At 45.1% G+C, this 25,771-nt stretch overlaps 1 protein-coding gene across 2 annotated transcripts in view; it reads left to right on the top strand.

Annotated features, from left to right (window-relative positions):
• LOC117872699 (probable palmitoyltransferase ZDHHC11) overlaps window positions 1–6,967 on the top strand; it is a 75,592-nt gene extending 68,625 nt beyond the window's left edge. For both annotated transcript variants that reach the window (XM_034761426.1, XM_034761427.1), the window contains exon 11: window positions 5,376–6,967. In XM_034761426.1, the coding sequence (XP_034617317.1) occupies window positions 5,376–5,725 (350 nt within the window). In that variant the 3' untranslated portion in view covers window positions 5,726–6,967. The remainder of the gene's footprint in view (window positions 1–5,375) is intronic.
• The last annotated feature ends 18,804 nt before the right edge of the window (window positions 6,968–25,771 follow it).

The raw sequence follows: 25,771 nt of genomic DNA, 5'->3' as shown, positions 1-25,771 counted from the left end.
GAGAAATAAACATTACATTAGACTCATAGACTTTAAGGCCAGAAGGGAACATCATGATCATCTAGTCTGACCTCTTTCACATTGCAGGGCACAAAACCTCACCCACCCACTCCTGTAATAGACCCATAACCTCTGGCTGAGTTACTGAAGTCCTCAAGTCATGATTTAAAGACTTCAAGTTTCAGAGGATCCACCATTTACTCTAGTTCAAACCTGCAAGTGACCCAGGCCCCATTCTGCAGAGAAAGGTGAAAACCCCCCAGAGTCTCTGTCAATCTGACTTGAGGGAAAATTGTTTCTCAACCCCAAATATGGTAATCAGTTAGACCCTGAGCATGTCAGCCGGATCCACCAGCCAGACACTTGGGAAAGAATTCACTGTACAGTATTAACTCAGAGCTCTCTCCATCAAGGGCCCCATCTCCAGCCAATGGAGATATTTGCTGCTAGCAGTTGCAGATGGGCCACATACCATTGTCTGCAACCTCCTCATACCATCCCTTCTATAAACTTATTATGCTCAGTTTTGAAACCAATTAGGGTTTGTTTTGCCCCCACTTCTCCCCTTGGAAGGCTGTTCCTGAATTCATTCCTCTTGATGGTTGGAAATTTTCATCTAATTTCGAGTCTAAACTTGTTGATGGCCAGTTTATCTGCATTTTCTCTTCTGCCGACATGGACCCTTAACTTAAATAACTCCCTGCTATTGTTCCCTCTGATGTATTTACAGAGAGCAGTCATCTCTCCTCTCATCCTTCATTTCGGTAAGGTAAACAAGCCAAGCTCCTTGAGTCTTCTCTTGTAAGATAGGTTTTCCATTCCTCTGCTATCCTTGTAACCCTTCTCTGCACCTGTTTGTTTGAATTCATCTTTCTTAAACATGGGAGACCAGAATTACACACAGTATTCCAGATGAGATCTCACAAGTGCCTCAAATCTCATCAAAATAATGGTACTAACACTTCTCTGTCTTTACTAGAAATACCTCATCTGATGCATCCTACGATTGCATTAGCCTTTTTCATGGCCGCATCACACTGGTGGCACATAGTCATCCTGTGATTGCCCAATACACCCAGGTCTTTTGCCCTCCTCTGTCACTTCCAACTGATAAGTCCCCAATTTAAAATTCTTGTTGTTAGTTCCTAAATGCATTACCTTGCACTTTGAACTATTTAATTTCATCCCATTTCTATTACTCCAGTTTTCAAGGTTGTCCAGATCTTTTTACATATTCCAGTCCTCCTCCTTGTTGGCAATACCTCCCAACTTTGTGTTATCTGCAAATTTTATTTGCACTCTCTCACTTTTTGTGCCAAGGTCAGTAATAAAACTGTTAAATAAGATTGGTCCCAAAACCAATCCCTGAGGGACTCCAACAGTAACCTCCCTCCAGCCTGACACTTCACCTTTCAGTCTGACCTGTTGTTGTGTCCCCTTTAACCAGTTCCTTATCCACCTTTCAATTCCCATATTCATCCTCTTCTCCAATTTAAATAATAATTTCCCATGTGGAACTGTATCAAATGCCTTCCTGAAATCCAGGTAGATTAGATCTACTGCATTTCCTTTGTTTAAAAAATTAGTTATCTTCTCAAAGAAAGAGATCAGGTTGGTCTGACACAATCCACCTTCTGTAAAACCTTTTTGTATTTTATCCCAATTACCATTTACCTCTATGTTCTTAGCTACTTTCTCTTTCAAAATTTGTTCTAAGATCTTGCATACAATTGAGGTTAAACTAACAGGCTTGTAGTTTCCTGGATCACTTTTTTTCCCCTTTCTTAAAAATAGGTACTATATTAGCAATTCTCCAGCCATTGGGTACAACCCCCGAGTTTACAAATTCATTAAAAATCCTTGCTATTGGGCTTGCAACTTCATGAGCCAGTTCCTTTAATATTCTTGGATGAAGATTGTGCCTTTTTACTTCTTCTCCATCCCCGATTGCTCCCATTAAGCTGTTTGAGAATGACTTCAACCTTGGATGTGATAGTAATTTCTCTTTCCACATCCTCATTTCCATTAGCCACTATCCCATAGCTCTTCATTACCCTTATTAAAAACTGAGGCAAAGTATTCATTTAGGTATAGGGTCATGCCTAGATAATCTTTAATCTCCATCCTGTCCTCAGTGCTTAGTGGTCCCACTTCTTTCCCTGTTTTCTTTTTATTTATATGACTAAAGAACCTTTTACTATTGGTTTTAATTTCAGTTGCAAGGTCTAACTCTGCTTGGCTTTTGGCAGTTCTCACTTTAACCCTACACTTTATGACCTTCAAGAGAGAGCTTTCCTTATTAATCCATCCCATCTTCCATTCCTTGCAGGCTTTCTGATTCCTCTTAATCACCTGTTGGAGATGCTTGTTCATCCTGTTTGGTCTGCAACCTTTCCTATGAATTTTTTTCCCTTTGCTTGGGATGCAGACTTCAAATAGCTTCTGCAACTTTGACTTAAAGTAATTCCAAGCCTCCTCCACATTCAGGTCCTGTCCATTTCCCTTATTACTTCGCTTAATTTTTTAAAGTTTGACCTTTTGAAATCAAGGACCCTAATTGCTGACCTATTTTTGTTTCTTTTCATTTAGTTTAAACTGAATTACTCATGATCTCTTGAACCAAGATTGTCTTGTACAACCAGTTCTTCTATGAGGACCTTCCAATTTATTATATTAAATCTAAAATGTTGTTTTGGTGAAGAAATCTGTAAGCTATCAAATCCAGGAATATCTGGGCCTTACCATTATTAGTAGTACTCATCCTTCAATCTATATCTGGGAAGTTAGTCATCCATAATCACACAATTCCCTGTGATATTTATTTCATTAAAGATATCAAAGGTCACTATTCATATCCCAGATTGGATCCTGGGAGTCTGTAGCATACTCCAAACACTATCACAGTGGAGCCTGTGTTAGCTTTCTTTCCCGAAGTGATTTTTGACCCAAACAGATACCACTTTATCCATTCCATCACTTTTAATTTCTTTACAGTCTACCTTGTCATTAATGTACAATGCTGCTGCTCCACCATTACCTTTATTTCTGCCTTTTCTGAACAGCACATTCCCATCCATAACTGTACTCCAGTCATGACTACTATTCCACCATGTTTCTGTTATTCCTATAATATCTGGTTTTACTGCACTGGAAGTTATAGTTCCTCCATTTTGTTACCCAGGATCCTTGTATTGGTGTACAGATATCTTCGTTGTTTGTACTTGGCTTCACCCAGATTCCTCACCCAATTAGGTACAGTCATTCTACTGCCAGTATCGCCTGCCCGACAGTGCCAATACCACTGACAGTAACAATCTTTTCCTCTTGATGTCCATTCTCTGACCCTCTTTGGTTCCGTTCTCCATTGTTGGGCCCTCTCTATAATTTTCCTCCCACTCAATCTCCATCAGGCATGGAGATTACATGAGCATCTCCTAGCAGTCTACCAATTTAAAGCTCTTTTAATCAGTTGTGCCAACCTCCATCTCAGCAGTCTATTTCCCTCCCTACTCAGGTGGAGTCTATCCCATGAACTGTCCTCTGTCCAGGAATGGCTCCCAGTGGTTGAACATCCCAAAGCCCTTCTTATAGCCCCACTTCCTTGAGCCATCTGTTAATCATCATAATCTTGTCTGTCTCTCCTTGATTCTCCTCCTCTAGGGACAGGTAGAATTCCACTGAAGATCACCTGAGCCTCCATTTCTTTAAATGTCTTCCCCAGCTTGGCATAGTCTCCACTGATACGTTCCAGTGAGAATCTGGCTGTGTCATTTGTCTCCTTGTAAAGATAATCAGTGGATTCTTTCCTGCTCCAATTCGGATCCTCTTCAGCCTCCTGTCCACATCCCATATATTAACTCCCAGTAGCCAGCACACCCTTCTGTTATTCAGATCAGCTCTGGTGACAGGCCTGTCTGTTCTTCTTGGTAGGGAGTCCCCAGTCATGTAGACCTGCCTCTTCCTAGTGCAGCTCTCTGGCCTTCCTCTTTCTGTTCTTTCTGGCTGCAAGCCCTCTTGTCTTTTGTTCTCACATGCAATCTTCTGCAACTCATCCTCTGTCCTTCTGGGGCTCTGAACTCTGGCTGTCTCCATTGACTCTTCCCCTCTTCTTTTAGGACTAGCCGCCTTTTTCTTCTTCCTTGCCCTCCCACCTTCTGTTACTGCCTGCTACGCCCCTTCTTAATTTTCCAACTCAGTAAATCTATCCCTGAGCATTATTTCTCCTTCACTATCCTGTCTTTTTTCCTCTGCCTGATACTTTTATCACATGCTTCTACTGGCCACTTTCCTCATCCAGCAATCCACCCTCAAAGTTCCCCCGTCCAGCTTGTATCTGCAAGTTTTGAGGTTTCCCGTTCAACCTCCACTTGCCTTCCTTCCATCATCTGCTCAAGTTCCCTTCAAAACTCAACCATAGTTTCTGCCTGGATCTCCAAGCCTCCAATCTTCTCTTCCATTTGATCTATCAGGCAGCATTTTACACCAAACAAAGCACCTTTCAGGTACCCGCTCCAGGATAATGTACATCCCTCAGCTTCCACATCTAGTCATCCACATTCTCTTCCATTCCTTGGCTCACTAGTCCTTCTGCCTCTGTAGCCTGTCATAGCCTTCCCACCTATGCTCAGCGACAGAGAGAGAAACACACACATGTTCTCCTCTTTCCTCCCACCCCCAATTCCTCCTACAAATTCCCACTCAAACTCCCCTGTTTCTAGCTCTGTTTGCTGGCTTCCTGCATATGATTAGACCAGTGATACTCAGACCAAAGTGGTTCAGAAGCCAAATTAGTGACCAGCATTACCCAAAAGGGCCACAGTAGTATGAATTCATTGTTTCATTTACTAGAGTACTATTCATATTTAAACAGTATGACGGGAAATACTTAGAGAGTATATATATATATATATATATATACACACACACACACACACACACACACACACACACACACACTTACAGCAAATATGTTGTTAACTTAGTGCAAATTGATAACTTAATTGGTTAATAACATAGTAAAGCATCCTGATTGGTTAATAACTAAGTCACGTGGTGTTTTAATATCATGTGTTGCAAAGAGCTGCATTAAAGAGCCACTTGCGACTCACAAGCTGCAGTCTGAGTATCACTGCATTGGACTACCTTACATTGAAATGCTGTTATATTTTTCTTCAAACACTTCAACTAAAACAGAACGAAAATATTCACTTGTGACTGTCTGTTTTCTTCTGCCTTTAAAGTAAAACGTAAAAAGTCAGTAAAAAGTAAATCACTTTTTGATGTTCAGGGGACTGATGTTCAGGGACTGAATCTCACTTTTGAAAGCTAGCCTACAGAGCACTTTCACGATTCATTTTCACTTTGCTTCCGAGCAGACTTACAGTCTAACTGCAACCAATCATTAGAGGAATCTCACTGGGGAAGTCTTGGCTCCATGAAGCAGATCCCATCTCTGCAAAATCTCCATGAGGAATCCATAAGAAACAGCACTCTTCTAGCGTGTTCTATGAATGCAAACAGTTTGGCCATCTCTGATCAGGTACTGAGTCCCCCTGAAAATGGAAGACCAGATGCTTCTATAACGGAATCTGCCAATCATTTCAAAAGGACAGCACTGGCAAAAGAAGGCATTGAAATGGCACAAAGTGGAACTGCCACTTTTTCTTCACCAAAACAAAATGACTCATCAGAACCAATTTCAACACAAAGTTCCCTTGCAGTCTGATGCATCACATCTTCTGTTCTGAGAAACAGCAGTACTATGATATACTGAAGGCAGACTGCTCAAAGAACAATTCAAGATACTAATATAAAGACTTGAGCAACTGGAACCTTTTTCATACTGGGAAGTAGCCAGAAGTACAGATCTAGAAAGGCAGATGAGATGGCCTTTAGGAAAGCAGATATCCTGATTACAGTTGGCTTGTGAGAGATGAACAATTTTGATACACAATATCTTCTGGGGAATGGCTGAATTCCTGATTTTATGCGAGCCGTTTAAGGGGTATTGAAAGAAGAGGCAGAAGGGGGTGTAGCCACTTTGAGGGCCAAGGTGGAATAACTATCATCTGCCTCCCCCTGTTCAGAGTCACCCTGTCTGCCTGTCTGCACTCTTCATGTTAGTAATCATCTCCTACTGCCTGGCCCTACCCTGTAATCCACCTGTCACGACAGCAGATGGGTGGCTGTGGAGACTTAGAGAGGACTTTGGCATGGAGATCATAGCAGCTCTTGCTGAAGAAGTAGCCAATGGGCAATAGCAGCTGGGCAGTGAGAAGGAGGCTATTCACCTGCTGAGGAGAGGCTAGTTGAAGGGGCAAGGACTATTTTGAAGAGGATGTGAGAGAGGGCACTAGACCAAAGATGGGGATGGGTTTTGGGGGATCAGATGGGCAGAGCAGCCAGGATGAATAATCATCCTTTGGGTAACATGACAGGTCTCCGAGATATCACAAGTCTGTTTTCAATATGCACATTTCAAACTGCTTTAAAGAAAATAACTTGTTTCTCAAAATTACTGCTACAAATTGCCAAAATTCCAGTTAGAGACGTTTGCCTTAGGGTAGCCTTTTTTCCCAAATCCACTTTTTGGAAGAAAATGGGTGAAGTTCTCTGTACTTGTATTTTGAACTATTTCTCATTTTCTCAAATGGTTTGTTTTATTTATACAAAAAGTGATTTTTTCCTAATTTGTTTTTGATATTGAAACATTTTAATGAACTCTCAATGAGTGTGGTGGTCTCTAAATTACAGTTTTCCTTTTTAAGATCAATCTTCATTTTGAAAATGTACATCTACCTATAGTTTTCACAGGGAAAGGGGCATATTTGAAATTCACTATATATGGACAAAATATATTTTATTTGTACAGAGGAGTTTTGCTGATTATTTAATTTTTATTATTTGTATGAGTTGAAGTGAATTGTTCTAAAGGAATATGGTCATCTAATAAATTCAGGTTTTTTTATATGAATTGTAAAAATGTTTTAAAAGTTCAAACTTTATTTTATTAAAGAACGTTCTGGTTGCACACATAGGGGGCAATAACATTTTTAAATGTTGTTGGTAATATCTAAAATACTAGACAAATCTACCACAAGCACACTAGTTGCAGTCCAGCTGTAAGCAAACTGTTCCCTGACTGTGCTACATCCATTTGACTTAGTGGAAAGAGCAAAGGCCTGGGATTCAGGAGACCTGGGTTCTGTTTCCGGTTATGCCAGTGGCCTACTTGGTGACCTTGGGCAAGTCATTTCCCCCCTCCGTGCCTCAGTTTTCCCCTCTGTCAAATGGGGATAATGGCGCTGGCCTCTGTAGTAAAGTGCTTTGAGATCTACTGATGAAAAGTGCCCTTACAAGAGCTAGGCATTATTATTAGGTATACTTTGAGGCCACTTTTTTCTTTAAGACAAACACAGAACGAACAACTAATGAAGTTGTAGAGTCACGGATGGGTTAATTTCATTCTAACGTTTTCCTATGTTTTCTCATTTAATATTTTTATTTTGTACTTTTGGGGATATTTTAGTCTTAATTTCATATAAATGCATAAAAACAGGAAATGACACCAGTCAGGCATCTATGGCCTGTCATGGCTTCCTGCACTCCTTTTCAGATCTAGTTTTAAAAAATACTCTTGTCAACTCAAATACCTGCACAGACACTGGAATAAAGAGGGATGTTTTCTGGCAAGTATTTTGTTCTCCTGAGATACCAAACTAGATGGTCTGAAGCTGCACTGGCTTTCAATTAATTTCCAGATGCAGCTCAATGGGTTGGCTTAGTTTAACCTTATATGGTTTGAGTACTGGCTATTAGAGATTATCTGTGTCCTTGTGCTCCATCCTGATAGTTAGTTAATAATACTGTCAACCAGCTAATCTTATTATTTTTTCTACTACAGGAACATAATCCAGATCAGGGCCACATTGTGATACTAGGTTTGTACGTCTAGGGCTGATGGCATATACTCAAAAGAAGCCCCCCTCGATTTTCAGTATTAAGAGTCCCAACCATTCAAAAACCATGAGCCAGATACCCCAAAATCATGATATTTTAAAAATATTACATTTTGCATTCTATTTATTTGCCTTCTGGTTCTTGAGCTTTCACATTTTCTAGCTTTTCTCTGCAATCAGGAGGGCTAGAAACAAACTTCTAAAATGCAAGCTGAGATTCTCACATAGTCACATGTCTCCAGGTGCTCATGGTTTTAAAATAACTCATTTAATGAACAACAAGAAATAACTTATAAACACAATAGTACTGGTATAATCTAGCTAGCCATATTGTCTCTCTTAGTCTTTGCAACTGGTCTCTGTCTATGTGTAAGAGCCAGTAGGAAGTTTGGCACTGCACAGGGTATGTCTTCACTGCAGAGCTAACTTGGGCTCTTACCCCAGTGTTGCCACTATCCCCCTTCCATCCACACACAAACAGTCTCCCCAGAGTATGGTGATGTCTTAATCCCACGCTACCTGGCCCATCTCGGGGTGTGGTATGAAGCCTGGGTTCAGCTTTCACTGGTAACCTGCCCACTTTGCACTGAGTATGTGGGATAAATCATTTAGTGCTGATAATCCTTCATTGCCTTCCCATATGTCCTCCCGCCCCCCCGCCCCCCGTGTCCTGAAGGACACAAGAGTTCTTCCGCAATTCACCGAGAGAGAATGAGTGTCTCAGTTTACTGCAGCACAAAGAACCATGGGATATGGCCCCAGAAGTCCAAGCGACACATACTGCTGAGTGCAGCCCAGTGAGGACTCAGGCTACGTCCTCACTACGGGGGGCTGTGGGGGTGTGTCGATTTAAGATACTCAAATTCAGCTACGCGAATAGCATAGCTGAATTCTATGTATTGGAGCTGACGTACCCCATTGTGAGGACGGCGGCAAATCGACCTCCACGGCTCCCCTGTCGACGGCGCTTACTCCTACATCCACTGGTGGAGTAGAAGCATCGATTCGGGGATCGACTGTCGCGTCCCAACGAGACGTGACAATTCGATCCCCAAGAGACCGATTTCTACCCGCCGATTCAGGTGGGGAGTGTAGACCTGCCCTCAGTAACTCAGATATGGCTTTGCACTGTAGCTGCTCACACTCAGGCTAGGCTGATTGAGATGCTCAGACCCAGGTGCCAAGCACCCAAGTTAACTCTGCAGGGAAGCCATATCTGTAGCATCCTGTATGGTGTGTGTCAGGGTCAAACTTCCTGATGAAACTTCACCCTTTATAGTACTCAGGCCCACTGCAATGCCTGTTTACTCAGTCTTTGGCTTGAGGAGGTGGATTCAGATGAGTTGTTTCTGGGATGGTGTCTTTGGGTTTTTTTGTTAATCTATCCACGATTTGTGACCGTATGTTGTAGTTGTGCCTGGCAGTATGATCAGGTATATATTATGAACAGAAAAGTATTTTCAACACTTGGGGGGGAAGTACACGTCAAATTAATAATATAATAGCTTTTCTTTAACATCAACTACATGGAAAACAGTTTTGGTACGTAGACAAATGTGCTCAATCCAGGGGTAACTAGATGAAATGGAGTGGCCTCTGATATACAGGGGGTTAGAGTAGATAATATAATGGTCCCTTCTGGCCTTAAAAATCTATTAATCTAAATCTAAGAACAGGGAAACTATTGAAGTGATCCTCTCCTCCAGTCGTTCGTGCGGTATCCGTTTGAGACAATCACCTAGGTTGGAAACGCATGGTGAGCTCATGGTAGCTTTGTCATTGTGCCACAGTAAAAAAAAAAAAAAAATCCGTGCATATTTGTAATACAAGTAGAAATCTTACTTGCTGTTAGGTTTTTCCGTTGCTATCGTGATTCTGCAAAACTGTAAAAACGGCAGTAACTTCCTGCAATGGAAACAGCCCCTAACACACAACAAAACAAAAGTGTTCTACACCTGCTCAGCAATCCAGGCTCTCTGGATCCAGTCACGTTTTCATTTTTATTAAATGAATAGAAAAATCTCTTCTCTTATGGGGGAGTCTAACAAACCCTGATTTTGTGTAAGGCTATCACTGCAGGAAAAATATTTGATTCTCTCTCCTTCCAAAAATTACTTTCAACTTAAAAATCCGTGATTCTTAGCAGGCAACAAATTGATCTATGTCAGTAAAATCTTTCTATCCATCAAGTCATTTCATTGTATCATACTCTGAAGATAGAGGTTTAAGAGTGATTAACTTTTGTTTGTTCTTTAATTTGCCTGTTTGCTGCTTGTAAGCCATTGCTGAAAGCATATTTCATGAGTGTTGTTCAGTCTTTCCTGAAGGAAAGTGGTTTTGAAATGTCTACATGTGCTGTATTAAGAGAGAAGTTGAAGAGAGAAGTTGTTCCGCTCATCCAGTATAGTTCAGTGCAAACAGGAATGGACAACTTCTAAATCGGGAATAAGTCACTGTCAAGGAGATTAGCCATTCCAGAGGGATTCTCTGTACCAGGGGTGGGCAAACTTTTTGGCCCAAAAGCCACATCTGGGTATGGAAATTGTATGGTGGGCCATGAAGAGGCAGGGGGTTGGGGTGTGGAGGGGGGGTACGACTCCAGCTGGGGGTGTGGGCTCTGGGGTGGGGCTGGGGATGAGGGGTTGGGGGTGCAGGAGGGTGCTCTGGGCTGGGACTGAAGGGTTCAGAGGGTGGGAGGGGGATCAGGGCTGGGGCAGGGGGTTGGGGCACGGGAGGGGATCAGGCTCTGGGTGGTGCTTACCTCAAGCAGCTCCCAGAAGCAGCAGCATGTCTCCCCTCTGACTCCAATGCAGCGGCGTGGCCAGGCAGCTCCCTTTGGCCGCAGTTCCCGACCAATGGGAGCTGCAGAGGTGATGCTTGGGGCGGTGGCAGCATGCAGAGCCCCCTGGCTGCCCCTGCATGTAGGAGCTGGAGGAGGGACATGCTGCTGCTTCCAGGAGCCATGCGGAGCGGGGCATACCCCCAGGCCTGCTCCCTGGCTGGAGTGCCGGAGCGGGGCAAGCCCTGGACCCTGCTCCCTGGCGGGAGCTTGAGGGCCAGAATAAAACATCTGAAGGGCCATAGTTTTCCCACCCCTACTCTATACAGAGCTATGGTGAAGATTCAGTCTTCAGGGTCCTTTTAAGAATCAGCTGCGTTAGATGGTGGGGAAAGTCTTCTACAACTTCTAAACAGTTGTTGAATAGAAATTGAGTGCTTTTCTGAATGCCGAGCAACCCCAACCTCCCTTTTGGTCAATCAAAAAAATTATTTTGAATGACTGTGGCCTTGTTACAGATGGAACAGAAGCTGGATTTGATTCCATCTTCTGTACCCGACCTATGGACCATGGGAAAGAAATGATCTAAATTCTCCATTTTTTTTTTCTACAAAAAGAGAGTGCGCAGCAAGTAAACTTGCCTCTCCCCAGGCCCAAACAGTTTCAAGATAATGTTTCTTTACATTGAAGAATCAAGACTTTGGAAAATACTAAAAATGATGATCTATGCTTTGTAAATCTTCCCCTTCTCTCTCCATACACTTCTTAACCTTTTGAACGGTGTCACAGTGGTTTGTTTCTGTGCCTAGGGACTTAACCCCCTCCTTCCCCATCCCAGAAGACCAAGACTCAGCACCTGTATCTAAGTTATACCTATTCTCTGGCCTCCAGGCTGGCTGAAATGGGGTTCCTTTGCTAAATAAACAGAGAAAATTGGCAAACTGATGTCCCTAATGCTTTGCTGCCCTAGTTGTAGTAAATTGTCTCATCCCTCGTACGCATTCATATCTGATATTTAATTTTTTGGCTGGGATGTATTTTTATGTGCTTCTGACTTTGTTTTTCTTCGTGCTTTTTCTTGTTATCATGTCTCTGTCTAAATTCCCTCTAAGATGCTTGCCTGCGCGGCTGTGCAGGAGGCCACGCACTTAACTCCCCCAACCCCGGGCTGCGACACGGCGAGGACACACGCTTCTCCCCCGCCCTCAGCTCCAAAGCTGCGACGGGGAGAGACACCTCTACCTCCCAGCTCCAGGGCTGTGGCGGGGCAAGGTGCCTAGACCCCAGCCCCAGCGCTGCTGCAGCGTCAAGAGACGCTCTCCCCCAGCCCAGGTACTGCTGTGGGAAGAGAGGGCTGAGGGGAGTTCTCTCTCCCTGCTGGAGCCCCAGGGCAGCTTGCACCCTAAACCCACCCCAGAGCCCACACGCCCAGCCGGAGCCCTCACCCCCCTCAACCCTCTGCCCCAGCCCCATCCCAGAGCCTGCACCCCAACCCTCTGCCCAAGCCCTGAGCCTCAGCCCCCTGCCCTCACCCTTTGAGCCATACCCAACCCTCTGCCCCAGCCCTGAGCCCCTTCCCAGACTCCAAACCCCTTGGCCCCGCCCCTGCCACACCTCCATATTGGTGCACATAGCAAAATTCATTCCGCACATGGATGGGAAAAAATAGAGGGAATGTTGATGTCTGTCTTTTCATATTATGAACGTCTCCTGAGCTTATCATTTGACCCTATTCAGAGGTAATTGTGTAACTGATGTTTTTGTGTTTCATTGTTCATGGGATTGGAGGCTTACTTAGGGGCTCATTTATAAAATAAAATAATAAATGAATGCATTCTTTCAATATTTAGGAACAATTCCCCACTGCCATATATGAAATTTGCTCAGCTGTTTCTCTAGCTGTTTCCTGTCCCTCCTGAGTAAAGGCAAAAGCTGGGGTAAGGTCAGATACCTACTGTGTAGTATCTGTATAAATGTTGGGTTTTTAACTGACCATTGTAAGTAAATTATTCTCTAATAAGGAAAGCCATTTTTTTTAAATATTGGGAATTTGCAAGTACAGTACCAAACCTTCTCCCCGCACACCCAAGAAGTTGGTGCCTTCCTATGAATGTAGATGTTAAAATAGGCTAGACTGCATTTTTTGTGTTAGTACTTATACAACTTTTATCATGACGCAGAGACTGATATTAAGATTAGCTGCTGCTTCTTCAATAATGAAACCAGAGACAATATTTCCACCTCTATTGGGATATGTATTAGATTTCTCCACACTTATTTATTAAAAAATTGTCTCAGCTCCTGGAATGATCAGACCAGTCATTTCCTGAGTTTCTCATTGTTTGATATTCTTCAGATAGTGGCGGCATCGCTCTTTTGTTGGCTTAGTAGGAGTTGATATGGGAAAGTTGCTACCCATTAAATTAAAGGGGAATGGCATATTTTCTAAAACTCTGATCTAAAAACAATGTACAAAAATTTCTTGTTCTGCATTCCTGATGGAATCAGAGATGGACTCTTTAAAACTTACAGCTTCACATTTTAAAGCATTTTACGTCAAGCACATAATCAACTGATACTGAAACTGTTTGTTGTTTGTATTACCGTAGGGCTTAGGAGCCCTAATCATGGACCATTCTGCTGGGTGGTGCTGTACAACCATAGAACAAAGTTTCTGCCCCAAAGAGTTTACAATATATGAAACTTAACTCCTAATCCCTGAAGCATCAGCAGACAGCGCTGTACTTCAAAATGTATCTCTCCCAGTCACACAAGTTGCCCTGCTATGGGAATGTTCATCTAGATGTTAATCCTCCAAGTTAATATTAAGGGTTTGGTTTGCAGCCAGCCTCTCATAAAATGAAGAGCAGTGTTTGCACAGTGGTGCACATTTAACTGCCAGTTAAATGAAGCCCAGGTCATTGGTGATCAGAAGTCACTGTCCTCTTATTACAGAGACAAGGTGGGTGAGGTAATTTCTTTTATTGGACCAGCTTCTGTTTGTGAGAGAGATGAGCTTTCGAGCCACACAGAGCTCTTCCTCCGGTCTGGGAAAGGTCCTCAGAGTGTGACAGCTAAATTCAAGATCGAACAAGTAGTTCAGCATAAGAAACCATTCAAGGTGAAGTGGCTCATTAACGCCCCTGTGGTCAGAGGACAAAGAGGGGGGCTAGGGGTTACAGATTGCTGTAATAAGCCATAAATCCTGTGTCTGTAAAGCCAAGTGTACATGTACAGTGCTGTAGCTGTACGGATGCCGCTGTGCTGCTGCAGCAGGCATGGTGAAGATGCTCTATGCTGATGGGAGAGAGCCCTCCTGTCGGTATAATAAAACCACCTCTGCAAGCAGCAGAAGCTATGTCAGTGGGAGTCATAGCACTGGGCACACAAACGCTTATGCTGGTGTAACTTATGTCGCTCAGGGGGGTGGTTTATTCACACCCACAAGTGACATAGGCTATGTCTGCACTACAGCCTAAGACCAGGATTTTTAGCATCTACAAAGTTATGAATTTTGAAATGTCCTCTTATGGTGTTTCAACTGCCCATATGAAATGAGTTGGTGGTAGTCAAGTTCCTAATGGTTTTGTGAGGCAGCTCTTGTCTCCCATCACAGCTAACATGAACTGGCATCTTAACTGGAGCTGGGTGAATAATCTATGTGAATAGTGTATTCAATGTTTACCTTCCTCTGGTTGCAGATTGGCCATGACTGGCTCAAGGCTTTCTCTTTCTATTCTGTATTTGAAATTATTCACTGCTGCTCAAAATTCCTGTAGTGGCTGCTCTTCCTGAGTGAAATTCACCTTGTGCAAAGGTCTATGCACCAATTAAATTGGATTTAAGTCCTATTCTGAGGGCATAAGTGGTACATAGGCCTCTTGCAGAGCCTCTGCACTGGGTAAATTTCACCCTCAATACTGTCTGTGGATGATTCTTGATCTGTACCTTGTCCGTGAGCAATTAGTTTTGAGCATTCAAAATTCAAGTTGCTTTTCCCTGAGTGGGTACATTTAACCTTTAAAATCAGGTTACAAATTTGAAATGTACTTTGGGTGACTATTTTGCAGTAAAGGCTTAAAATCCACTCTTCTGACAAGCATTCCTGCCAGGAGGCTAATTGGTTGGAATAGTCATAGAAACTGTACACACAAAAGGGCCAAACAAATTGAATTATCTTGTTTAAATATGTGAGTGAATATTTGCTGTAATGATTTGCAGTACTTGCCTAGCTAATACTTACTGACATTTTCAGTGAGGTGGAGGCTAAATGCCATCATAGCCCTACCCGCGGTCCTGCCTGATCAAGAATGAGACATAGGGGAGGGACAGAGTTCACTTAAGGCATTCCTGCTCATGCTATAACTTGTGTGGCAGATGGATATAGCAGACAAGTGGAGTCGACAGGTCTCAGTTATGCATTTGACCATTAAAGCACCTTAAACACCCGCCTCAGAGAGACTGTGACCTACCAGGATACAATTCAGACTAGTGGGGGGCTGCATCACCCTTTCCTGGAACCTTGGGTGCCTTACAAAGTGTTGCTGAAGTAGCTCCCATCTGGGCCTCTCAGACAGACTTCCACCATGCAAGCCACCCGTGGAGGGCTTGTCTACACTTGTAGTGCTGCAATGGCACAGCTGCACGGTGCGATTGCACCACTATAGTGCTTCCTGAAGACACTACCGATGCCAACGGAACAGCTTCTCCTAATTTTTCCACACCCTTGAGCGACATAGTTATACTGACATAAATTGGTAGTGTAGACCAAGTCTGAGTGTCTTGTGTTTAACTGCAGCTTGCCAGTTACAACCATTCACTAGCCTTGGATATACTGCAGGGGACCCCAAAACCCCCAGTCCTGGATCTTCCCCCCAAAATGTATGCCCTTTACTGCCCAGCCTTCTCCTGAACAATACAAATATTTTAAATCCATTATTCCTTTCAGGGAATATTATACCATCTCATCTTAAATAGTTACCCAGACACTTCAACTTAAACACACTGGATTAGATGAAACTATAAAACAAGTTATTTAACTATAAAAGAGAGACTTTGAATACAGGTACTGAGGTGTAGGTCAGAAATGGTTACAAGAAAAATAAAAATAAAACACTTACTAGTGCCCAACTTAAATTACATTAAAGTCAAGCTGAATTTCTCAGCACATGCTTCCAGCAAGGTTACTGACCATATTCTTCTGGTCAGGACCCGCCCCCCTCCCCACCACAGAGTCCAATGGCTGTTTTCCTTTGTAATTTTAGGTGCAATGCCAGAGACAGAAAGTGAGAGATGGGGAGATGTCTTGGGGTGTTTACCCCTTCTTTTTGTAGTTTCAACCCCCATCCTGAAAACATTTCCAGCTGGGAAGTAGGCGACAAAGAGACTATGTGGAAGGATGTTCCCTGCTGGTTTTTTTCCACCTGTTTGAACTTCCTTGGTTTTTCCCTTTCTGCTTGATGACTCTGTTTACTGCTTAAATGCAAATTAAGGCAAACATACACTCCTTTGTTCAAGACAGACCTGTCTTCTGCCCAGATAGGGGTGTGGGGTTTGGAACATGCGTTAGTAGCATCATGCAGGGAACTCTTATAACTTCACATACAATGTTTACCACACATTTTATCAGGACAATACTGACCAGCAAATTGAGTTTTCAAATACCTTACACAGCAAACCTTGTACAAAGATGATTACAGTAGTGTGTAGGGTGTGAATACAGCGATGGATGCGGTCACAGGAATTTAAAAGTTAAAGGTGAGTTTCAGTACTTTCCCAAATTGGGATACTCTCTTGAATTAGGCATCAATTTGCTTAGGTTCAGTCCTACAGACAGGTAAACACATGAGTATCTGCACACAGCTGAAAAATCCCACTAAGTTTAATGGGACTACTGTCATGCATAAAATGACTAATGAGGGTGTTTGCAAGAGAGGCCTTAATTATTTTTATTTTTAAAAGGCTAGTTCTTTCAGCAGTTAGAAACTGAGGAGATAAATCCATAATCCTGTTTGAGGGTTAAGCCTTTAGAGTTGTAGCCTAACTCAAAGACTAACAGATTTATTTGGGCATAAGCTTTCGTGGGTAAAAACCTACCCATGAAAGCTTATGCCCAAATAAATCTGTTAGTCTTTAAGGTGCCACCAGACTCCTTGTTGTTTTTGTAGATACAGACTAACACGGCTACCCCCTGGTACTTGAAGCCTAACCTCTAAACTTCTTCCCTGATGTATACCCTGTCTCAGACCTTTTAGAAGGCAGTTAGATAAAACAATAAAAGAGAAACTGGGCTAGCCACTTGAAGAAATGTTTGGCAACATCTCAAGTAAATACATCATGCAATCATCTGCTCGAAGTATTTGGGTTTGTAGTGTACACACCTTTGAAAGCACACAAAACTATTCTATGGCCCTTTTCCACTCTGTTTTGCAGTGCCATGTCTGTCAAAGATTGGTTACCTATTTTAGATACTTCTCAAAACTCTTGACAAAGAGACAAACATATCACTATGCATATTCTTCAGTGGTACAGTACATGTGCAAAGTAAAAGCAGAGCTGCCTATGTATTAAACCTGCAGAGATACCGAAATGTAAGTTAGATCACTTTGGAAGGGGCAGGAAAAAGGGATGGAGAAGAAAACTGCAGGCTATGTTCAACAGCTAAAGGTGTGCTTGAATGTTTGTTCAGAAATTTGAAGATAGATTGTGATAGGGTTCTCTACAATGGAAACCATTAAAAATTCAACCTTTGCCAACAATTAACACGGCTGTCTCCTCCTATAGGGAAAGATTGCAGGATTTCAGATTCCAGTATGTGGTAACTGCTGGCAAATAATGAGTTTTAATGATTACTGTAGGTGACACGTGAGCTTGATTGATTAGTTTTCTTTAAGGTTTCAGCCAATAAACAAGAAAATTCCAAGAACAGGGGCATAACCTTTCACTCTGACTTGATGACAAGAGATGCCGGCCACGTGGCTTGTGGCAGCACATTGATACATGATTCAAGTGGCTTTGAGACTGTCACAGCAGGACCATGGCACTAAACAGCATTGCACAATAGTGATGACTTCTCCGGGCACCTTTTTTTACTGATTTCCAGATTCTTACTGGCATGATTTGTAAAAGAAACCACTTGCTCACCCGCCTCCTGGGATATTGTGATATTGGCCATGAAGACATAACCTAGTAGAGAGAGGAATTGATCATTAAAAGTCTGAAGAGGAAATAATGAGCTGAGGCATACAAGGTGAGGAATCCTAGAAATGTTTGAAGAATTGGCTGATGAGAAAGGGGGCGGGTGGGGGGGGAGGTGAGGACAGAATTGCTTTTCTACATGAATGGCAACTATTGTTAAAATCTGGGTTGTGATCTAATTAGATCTTAGTGTTTTCCTAAGTGATTTGTCTTTCTAGCAGGCACTCTGTGGGAGATTTCACATACACAGTCCTATCAGCACATCTTGGTCCTGACCCCAGCTTTATATGGTGAGAGCCTATTTGTAAGGCCTTCAGCCCCAGTGGTATTTGGGAATAGATGTGATATGGTGTATACATGAGATTTATAAATCTTTCTGCCATGATAAAATCTGTAGCTAACTTGATCCTTTAGCCTTCCCCGGTCTTGTGTTTTCTCCAACAAAAGCAATGACGTTTTTTGTTTTAAAGCCGTTCTGATAGCATCAGCCTCCCCTCCCCCCAAATGCTCCACTCCTCAGTTATTCAATTGTTTGGGTTATGTTTACGGGTCATTATTGACCTCTTTGTTAACACAGCTACTGTTGACATCATTCCTTATCCAAAGGAGATAAGGCCTGTGTTCTCTGACATCTGCACAGGGCAACACTCCAAGACCAAATTACCCATCTATATCTGAAATGTTTGTTTTATGAGCTTTCTAATGAGACTTGTTTACACTGGGAAAAAAAAATCCCTGTAAATGTGGGCAGTATTCTCTGTGTTTAAAAACAAATCAATAATTCAATGAAATGATGAAAGAATGTGCTCTCCAGCTGCTGTTTGTAGATTTCAGTTGCTAGGGTATTGGTATCACAGTTTCCCATGGTTACACTCTGCATATCCTTACTGGCCTTGACAACGAGGTTAAAGACTTTACCCCCATCAGCTCTCTGATTAGAACTGGTTTGGAAAATGAATGCCAGGAGAAAATCCTGTGCAGCCCCTGTGGCCATTTTACCACTTCTCATTTAATCTAGGCAGGATGTTGATTCCGTTACTGAACAGGGCTACACAGTCGGCTTGTAAACATCTTATTTTTATTAAGTAAAAAACACCCGTGCCCTGCCTGCATTCATTCTGTTGACCCCAATCGAGGGAACATTTGTCCTAGCATATGGTTTCTTCAGACTTGCTGCTGATGGCATTATGCCACTTACAATATGAAAAAGCAGTTTCTGCAGAATAAAAAAAAGAAGTTTTTCTTGTTAATATTTGATTTAACAATGTAATCCCTTAACTGCCCAAAGTAAAACAATAGCCCCACCTGTGTCCTGAAAATGAGATTTGGGTTCACAAATGGCAGCTTCCCCAGACCATAAACATCCCCTGTTTTTAATGTACTTCAGCATATTCTTGAAGTCATCCAAAATATATTTCTGGTTACTGTGACAGACCCAGACCAGTGGGCTACAGGAGTCTGGTAGAGGACAAATATACTGGTCACTGGATGAGTAGTTTTCTGTTCCCTGAGTGACCAGAGCAGGGGCTGCATTAGAGTAATCAGGAACCTGCAAGAACCAGTTAAAGCAGACAGGCTAATTAGGACACCTGGAGCCAATTAAGAAGAAGCTGCTAGAATCAATGAAGGCAGGCTAATCAGGGCACCTGGGTTTCAAAAGGAGCTCACTTCAGTTTGTGGTGTGAGTGTGAGGAGCAGGGAGCAAGAGGTGCAAGGAGCTGAGAGGGTGTGCTGCTGGAGGACTGAGGAGCACTAGCGTTATCAGACACCAAGAGGAAGGTCCTGTGGTGAGACTAAGGAAGGTGTTTGGAGGAGGCCATGGGGAAGTAGCCCAGGGAGTTGTAGCTGTCATGCAGCTGTTACAGGAGGCACTATAGACAGCTGCAGTCCACAGGGCCCTGGGCTGGAACCCGCAGTAGAGGGCGGGCCCGGGTTCCCCCCAAACCTCCCAGTTGACCTGGACTGTGGGTTCTTCTAGAGGGGAAGGTCTCTGGGCTGTTCCCCAACCCACACAGTGAATCTCTGAGGCAAGAAAATCCGCCAATAAGCGCAGGACCCACCAAGATAGAGGAGGAACTTTGTCACATTACCCAGAAGTGTGCTAGGGGCTTCACAAACAAATGAGAGAGGCAAACGAGAGCGGCTGTTGTCCTGAAAATTTCCACAAACTCAGAAGAGAGGATGAGACAAAGCAAGTGAGTAACAAACACGTGCATGTGTTTGGGGAGGGAGAGAGCACTACGCAGAAGGATGACAAAGGTTACCATAATGTTGTTAAATTGCCAAGACACACACGTTTTTGTTTCCACTCTTCCTGCTGATACCATCCCATGTTTCCTCTCCAAGTCTTGTTCGTTCATTCATGACCTAATTCCAAGTCTTCCCTCCCACCCACCAATTTAGGCATATGTTCAGTCCCTGTCCAGTAGCTAATCACCTCCTTAGTTACCCCTTTTATTCCTACTACCAACAGTCAATCACAGACCAATTTACAAAGCCTGGAACTCAAATGGAATTGTGATCATCAGTATGTTATGGTATAAATAATAAATCATCATTTTGTTACTAGGCCCTCGTAGTGCTGGACTCCCAGATGACTCAGTGCATCCCACCTCTAAGGGTCCTGGCTGTTGCTGTTAGAAAGTTGAGACATGTACAGCTCTAACTGATAGATAAAAGTTTGGGAAGATACAGTCCAGTTCAGGTAAATACCTGGATGCTTCTTCAAACCATCTAAGTCTCTGGATGGTGTGAAAGTGGGGTTAAAATTATTGTGCATTGTAAACTGCAGCCTCTTGTCAGATTTCCAATCCTTCCCACTTCTGGTCATTCTGGAGATATTGTGAGAACAGCCCTTCTTGCAGCACTGGTCCCACTCAGAATACAGAAGTGCAGTTAGATTATTATCTCTATGTAAATTTTTGGAACCTCAAAACTCATTCTGTCTGAGTTACAGGCAATAGTTTGGCCTGGTTCTTATTTTCCCTGTGCCACTAAAGATTGTTGCCTAATGAATAGGGCACTAGAATGGGACTCAGAGACCTCTGTACAATTCTCAGCCGTAGGCCAGTCTGCTGGGTGATGTAGGGAAAGTCACTTTCCCTCCCCGGGTCATAGTTTTCCCCTGTAAAATGGGGATAACAAGCATGCCCTCCTCTGTAAAGCGCATTGAGATCTACAGCTGAAAAGTGCTAGATAAGATCTGTGTTTTTTATTAAGAAAATTTTTCATTATTGAACTGCATAAAGAGAGAGGTATTTCTAGTTACCAAAAATATTTGCGTCTACAAAACACTAACTTAAAAGTGACGATCTAAATTGAGCAGTTTGGCTGAGCTGGGCATTCAGCTGCCTTTGTGGCTCCCCTATCCTGGGCCAGTGCATGTTGCCCTAAACTTCCTGGCACATGATCGAATAACCTCAGGACTTCTCTTACATCTGCTGTCTGTGGCCCTAAGGGGCTATTGGAGCCACTAGCAATCAGTTGGATACATGCTCTCCTTTCCCAAGCCAAGGAGGAGAGATTGGCACAGGGCCAGCCAACCTGTTCCTCTATCACCTGGTGATCTCCCCTACCATGGTGATTAAACTGGCTGGGTTTGCTCGATGCTGTATAAGGCAGAATCTGGCTTTAGAACTAATTACTGCATGAAAAAATTCAGTTGGAATGTTGTCAACTCTTATGATTTCAGCCAGGGCAGGAGCCCATCTAGTGATGACATGAAATGCTCCAGCCCTTGTGCAAAAATCAGCTCTTCCTGGAGAAAACCGCTTTGGATTGGCTGCTTTTCGCACTGCCCCGACACCGTGGAAGAGTAGCCAATCAGAGTTGGTGCAGGAAGCAGGCAAAACTCTCCCCTCAGGAGCCCAATCCATTCTGAGTGCCGGGTTTACATTCTGAGTGGCGCCATGGAGCTGGGACCATGCTCAGAACGGGCCTCGGCCTGCTCTGCTTGCACTGTGCCCTGAGACCTCGCTAGCCTGCTGGCTCCCCCCTCCACCCCACCCCGCCCACCACTTGCTCCTCTTGGCCTGTCCGTCCCCTGGCCCCACCTGCCATCTTCTCTCTGCCTCCTGGCTGGACCCCAGTACACCTCTGGCTCCAGGCAGTCTCTGCTTCCTACCACCTGTGGGGCCCCACTTGTCTCCCTAGAGCTGCGCCGCGTGGGACTGGTGCAGAAGCTCAGCCAGTTGGGAGAGGACGGTGTGGGGGGCTTGGCTGGGCCGCTCCAGGCAAGTGGGTCCTGGGGGAGCCTAGCGGGGGCAGGCCCTGGCCTGGCTGATTGTGCCACTCCCGAGGGGCCAGAGCGATTCCCCACCCCGGGACCAGCCCTGGCTGCGCTGGTGGCTCAGCCCGGCAGACACAGTCGCCTCCCAGCAGAGCAGGTGAGTGTGGCCAGGAGGCAGGGCGTGGGGGAATGGGTCTCTGGAGGGCCTGTGGGGGTGCTGTTGGGCTGTGAGGGGGTGGGGAAGACCTCTGTGTTGGGGCACTAGGGAGTGAGGATTCTGTGGGGGGTGCCGGGCAGTTGTGGTGAGGCTGTGGGCAGTGAGGCACTGGGCAGGTGTGGTGGTGTGCAGGTTGCTGTGCATTTGTGGTAGGGTCTGGGGGGGGGGGCTGGCCATAGGGAATCGGGGGGGGGGGGGGTGTGTGGCGCAGCATGGACCCACCCCCGAGGGGAAGGGGCATGCTGGCAGCACAGGGCCGGGTGGACCATTGTGCGCCTGTCAACTGCTGGTTTGTAAATAGTGCCCTCGCACTGGGCTGGGTGAAGCGGGGCCACCCCTGCCATGCCATGCCCCTGTCCAGCCCCTCGCTCCAGGGACTGATCCCCCTGCACCATGCTCCATTTCCCCCATGGGGGCCCACCAATATGATTGGCACTGGGACCACAAAAGGTTAATCTGGCCCTGTCCATTCTAATGGGAGGGGAGCAGAAAGAGCCCAGCAACTCAGGGCAGTTCCACCCAATTCTCCCTACTCTCCTCCTGTGAGCAACAGGGGTTGCTCGTTCCCTCTCCCTCCCTCCCTCCCAGTACATGGCCTTGGAAGGGCCAGAAGGGGGTAAAGAGCCCCTGGAGCTGCTCCCACCAGGCCTGAGGGGGAGATAAGGGTTAAGAGCCCCTGCAGCTGCAGCCTGCAGGAGGGGCAGAGGTAAAGCTAAAGGGGCAGAACTGATGAGGAGCTGGGGAGGCTGGGCAGAAGTGGGAAGAATTCATGACATTCGCCAGCATAGATATGGTAGTTGACTCACAGACCTGTCTCCTTTCTCAATCACTGTGAGCACCACCACTTCCTGCCCATCACTCAGGCCTGGAACCCAGGTGTCATCTTTGACTCTGACCCCTCTAGGTCCTCTGATCCAGGCTATATCTAAATCTTGCAGATGCTTTCTTCATCACATCTAAGATATGGCGTTTCCTACCATCCGCACAGCTAAACTCTCCTATAGGCTGTCCTCATCTCACATCTCAGCTACTGCCACATCCTCTCTCCCCTTAACAAATGCAGTCTTGCCTTTCTCAGGGTATGTCAACACTACGAAATTAGATCGAATTTATAGAAGCCGGTTTTATAGATATCGGTTTTATACAGTCGATTGTGTGTCCCCACATAAAATGCTCTAAGTGCATGAAGCCGGCGGACCGCATCCACAGTACCGAGGCTAGCGTCGACTTCCAGAGCGTTGCACTGTGGGTAGCTATCCCACAGTTCCCGCAGTCTCCGCCGCCCATTGGAATTCTGGGTGGAGATCCCAATGCCTGATGATGCAAAACAGTGTTGCGGGGGGTTCTGGGTACATGCCGTCAGGCCCCTCCCCCTCCGTCAGAGCAGCGGCAGACAATCGATTCGCGCCTTTTTACCTGGGTTACCTGTGCAGACAACATACCACTGCAAGCATGGAGCCCGCTCAGCTCAGCTCACCGTCACCATATGTCATCTGGGTGCTGGCAGACGTGGGGCTGCATTGCTACACAGCAGCAGCCCCTTGCCTTTTGGCAGTAGATGGTGTACAAAGATAGATATCCGTCATCGTCGTATTCCAGTTCAATCAGAGACACCTGGGCAGACATGCTTTGTCTCCTGGAGACTCAGTCCTGCCGGCAGTCCTATTGAACTGTCTTGACGATGATGGCTAGCAATCGTAGTACAGTATCTTCTGCCAAGCACCCAGAAGATGCCGAGTGGAGTGGGCAAATCTACTGTGGGGGCTGCTGTGATCCAAGTTGCTAGGGCAAAGAAAGACCTGCTGATATCAAGGGTAGTGACTCTGGGAAACGTGCAGGCCATAGTGGATGGTTTTGCTGCAATGGGATTCCCAAACTGTGGTGGGGCGATAGACGGAACACATATCCCTATCTTGGCACCGGAGCACCAAGCCACCGAGTACATAAACCGCAAGGGTACTTTTCAATGCTGCTGCAAGCCCTGGTGGATCACAAGGGACGTTTCACCAACATCAACATGGGATGGCCAGGAAAGGTACATGCTGCTCGCGTCTTCAGGCACTCTGGTCTGTTTCGAAATCTGGAGGAACGGACTTTCTTCCCGGACCAGAAAATAACCATTGGGGATGTTGAAATGCCTGTCGTGATCCTTGGGGACCCAGCCTACCCCTTAATGCCATGGCTCATGAAGCCGTACACAGGCAGCCTGGACAGTAGTCAGGACCTGTTCAATTACAGGCTGAGCAAGTGCCGAATGGTGGTGGAATGTGCATTTGGACGTTTAAAAGTGTGCTGGCGCAGTTTACTGACACGCTCAGACCTCAGCGAAAAGAATATCCCCATTGTTATTGCTGCTTGCTGTGCGCTCCACAATATCTGTGAGAGTAAGGGGGAGACATTTATGGCGGGGTGGGAGGTTGAGGCAAATCGCCTGGCCGCTGATTACGCGCAGCCAGACACCAAGGCGGTTAGAAGAGTACAACAGGGCGCGGTGCACATCAGAGAAGCTTTGAAAACGAGTTTTGTGACTGGCCAGGCTACGGTGTGAAACTTCTGTTTGTTTCTCTTTGATGAACCCTCCACCCTCCCCCCACCCGGTTCACTCTACTTCCTTGAAAACCAACCACCCCACCCCACCCTCCCCTCCCCCCTTCGAGCAACGCTTGCAGAGGCAATAAAGTCATTGTTACTTCACATTCATGCATTCTTTATTAATTCATCACACAACTAGGGGGATAATTGCCACGGTAGCCCGAGAGGGGTGGGGGAGGAGGGAAGGAAAAGGACACACTGCAGTTTAAAACTTTAACTCTTATTGAAGGCCAGCCTGCCGATGCTCGGGCAATCATCTGGGGTGGAGTGACTGGGTGGCCGGAGGCCCCCCCACCGTGTTCTTGGGCGTCTGGGTGAGGAGGCAATGGGACTTGGGGAGGAGGGCTGTTGGTCACACAGGGGCTGTAGCGGCGGTCTCTGCTCCTGCTGCCTTTCCTGCAGCTCAACCATACGCTGGAGCATATCCATCGACTCTTGCCTTCTGTCTGCAAGCTGACGCCACCTATCATCTTCAGCCCGCCACTTGCTCTGTTCATCCCGCGATTCAGCCCGCCATCTCTCCTCTCATTCATATTGTGCTTTTCTGTAGTCTGACATTGACTGCCTCCATGCATTCTGCTGTGCTCTTTCAGCGTGGGAGGACATCTGGAGCTCCGTGAACATATCATCCCGAGTCCGCCGTTTTCTCCTTCTAATCTTTGCTAGCTTCTGCGAAGAAGAAACATTTGCAGCTGGTGGAGGACAAGGGAGAGGTGGTTAAAAAAAGACACATTTTAGAGAACAATGGGTACACTCTTTCACGTTAAATTTTGCTGTTCACATTACACAGCACATGTGCT

The sequence above is a fragment of the Trachemys scripta genome, chromosome 2 (assembly GCF_013100865.1).
Source record: "Trachemys scripta elegans isolate TJP31775 chromosome 2, CAS_Tse_1.0, whole genome shotgun sequence".
NCBI lineage: Eukaryota > Metazoa > Chordata > Testudines > Emydidae > Trachemys > Trachemys scripta.
Note: the sequence above shows the minus strand (reverse complement) of the source record. Positions and strands in the feature narration are given on the sequence as shown.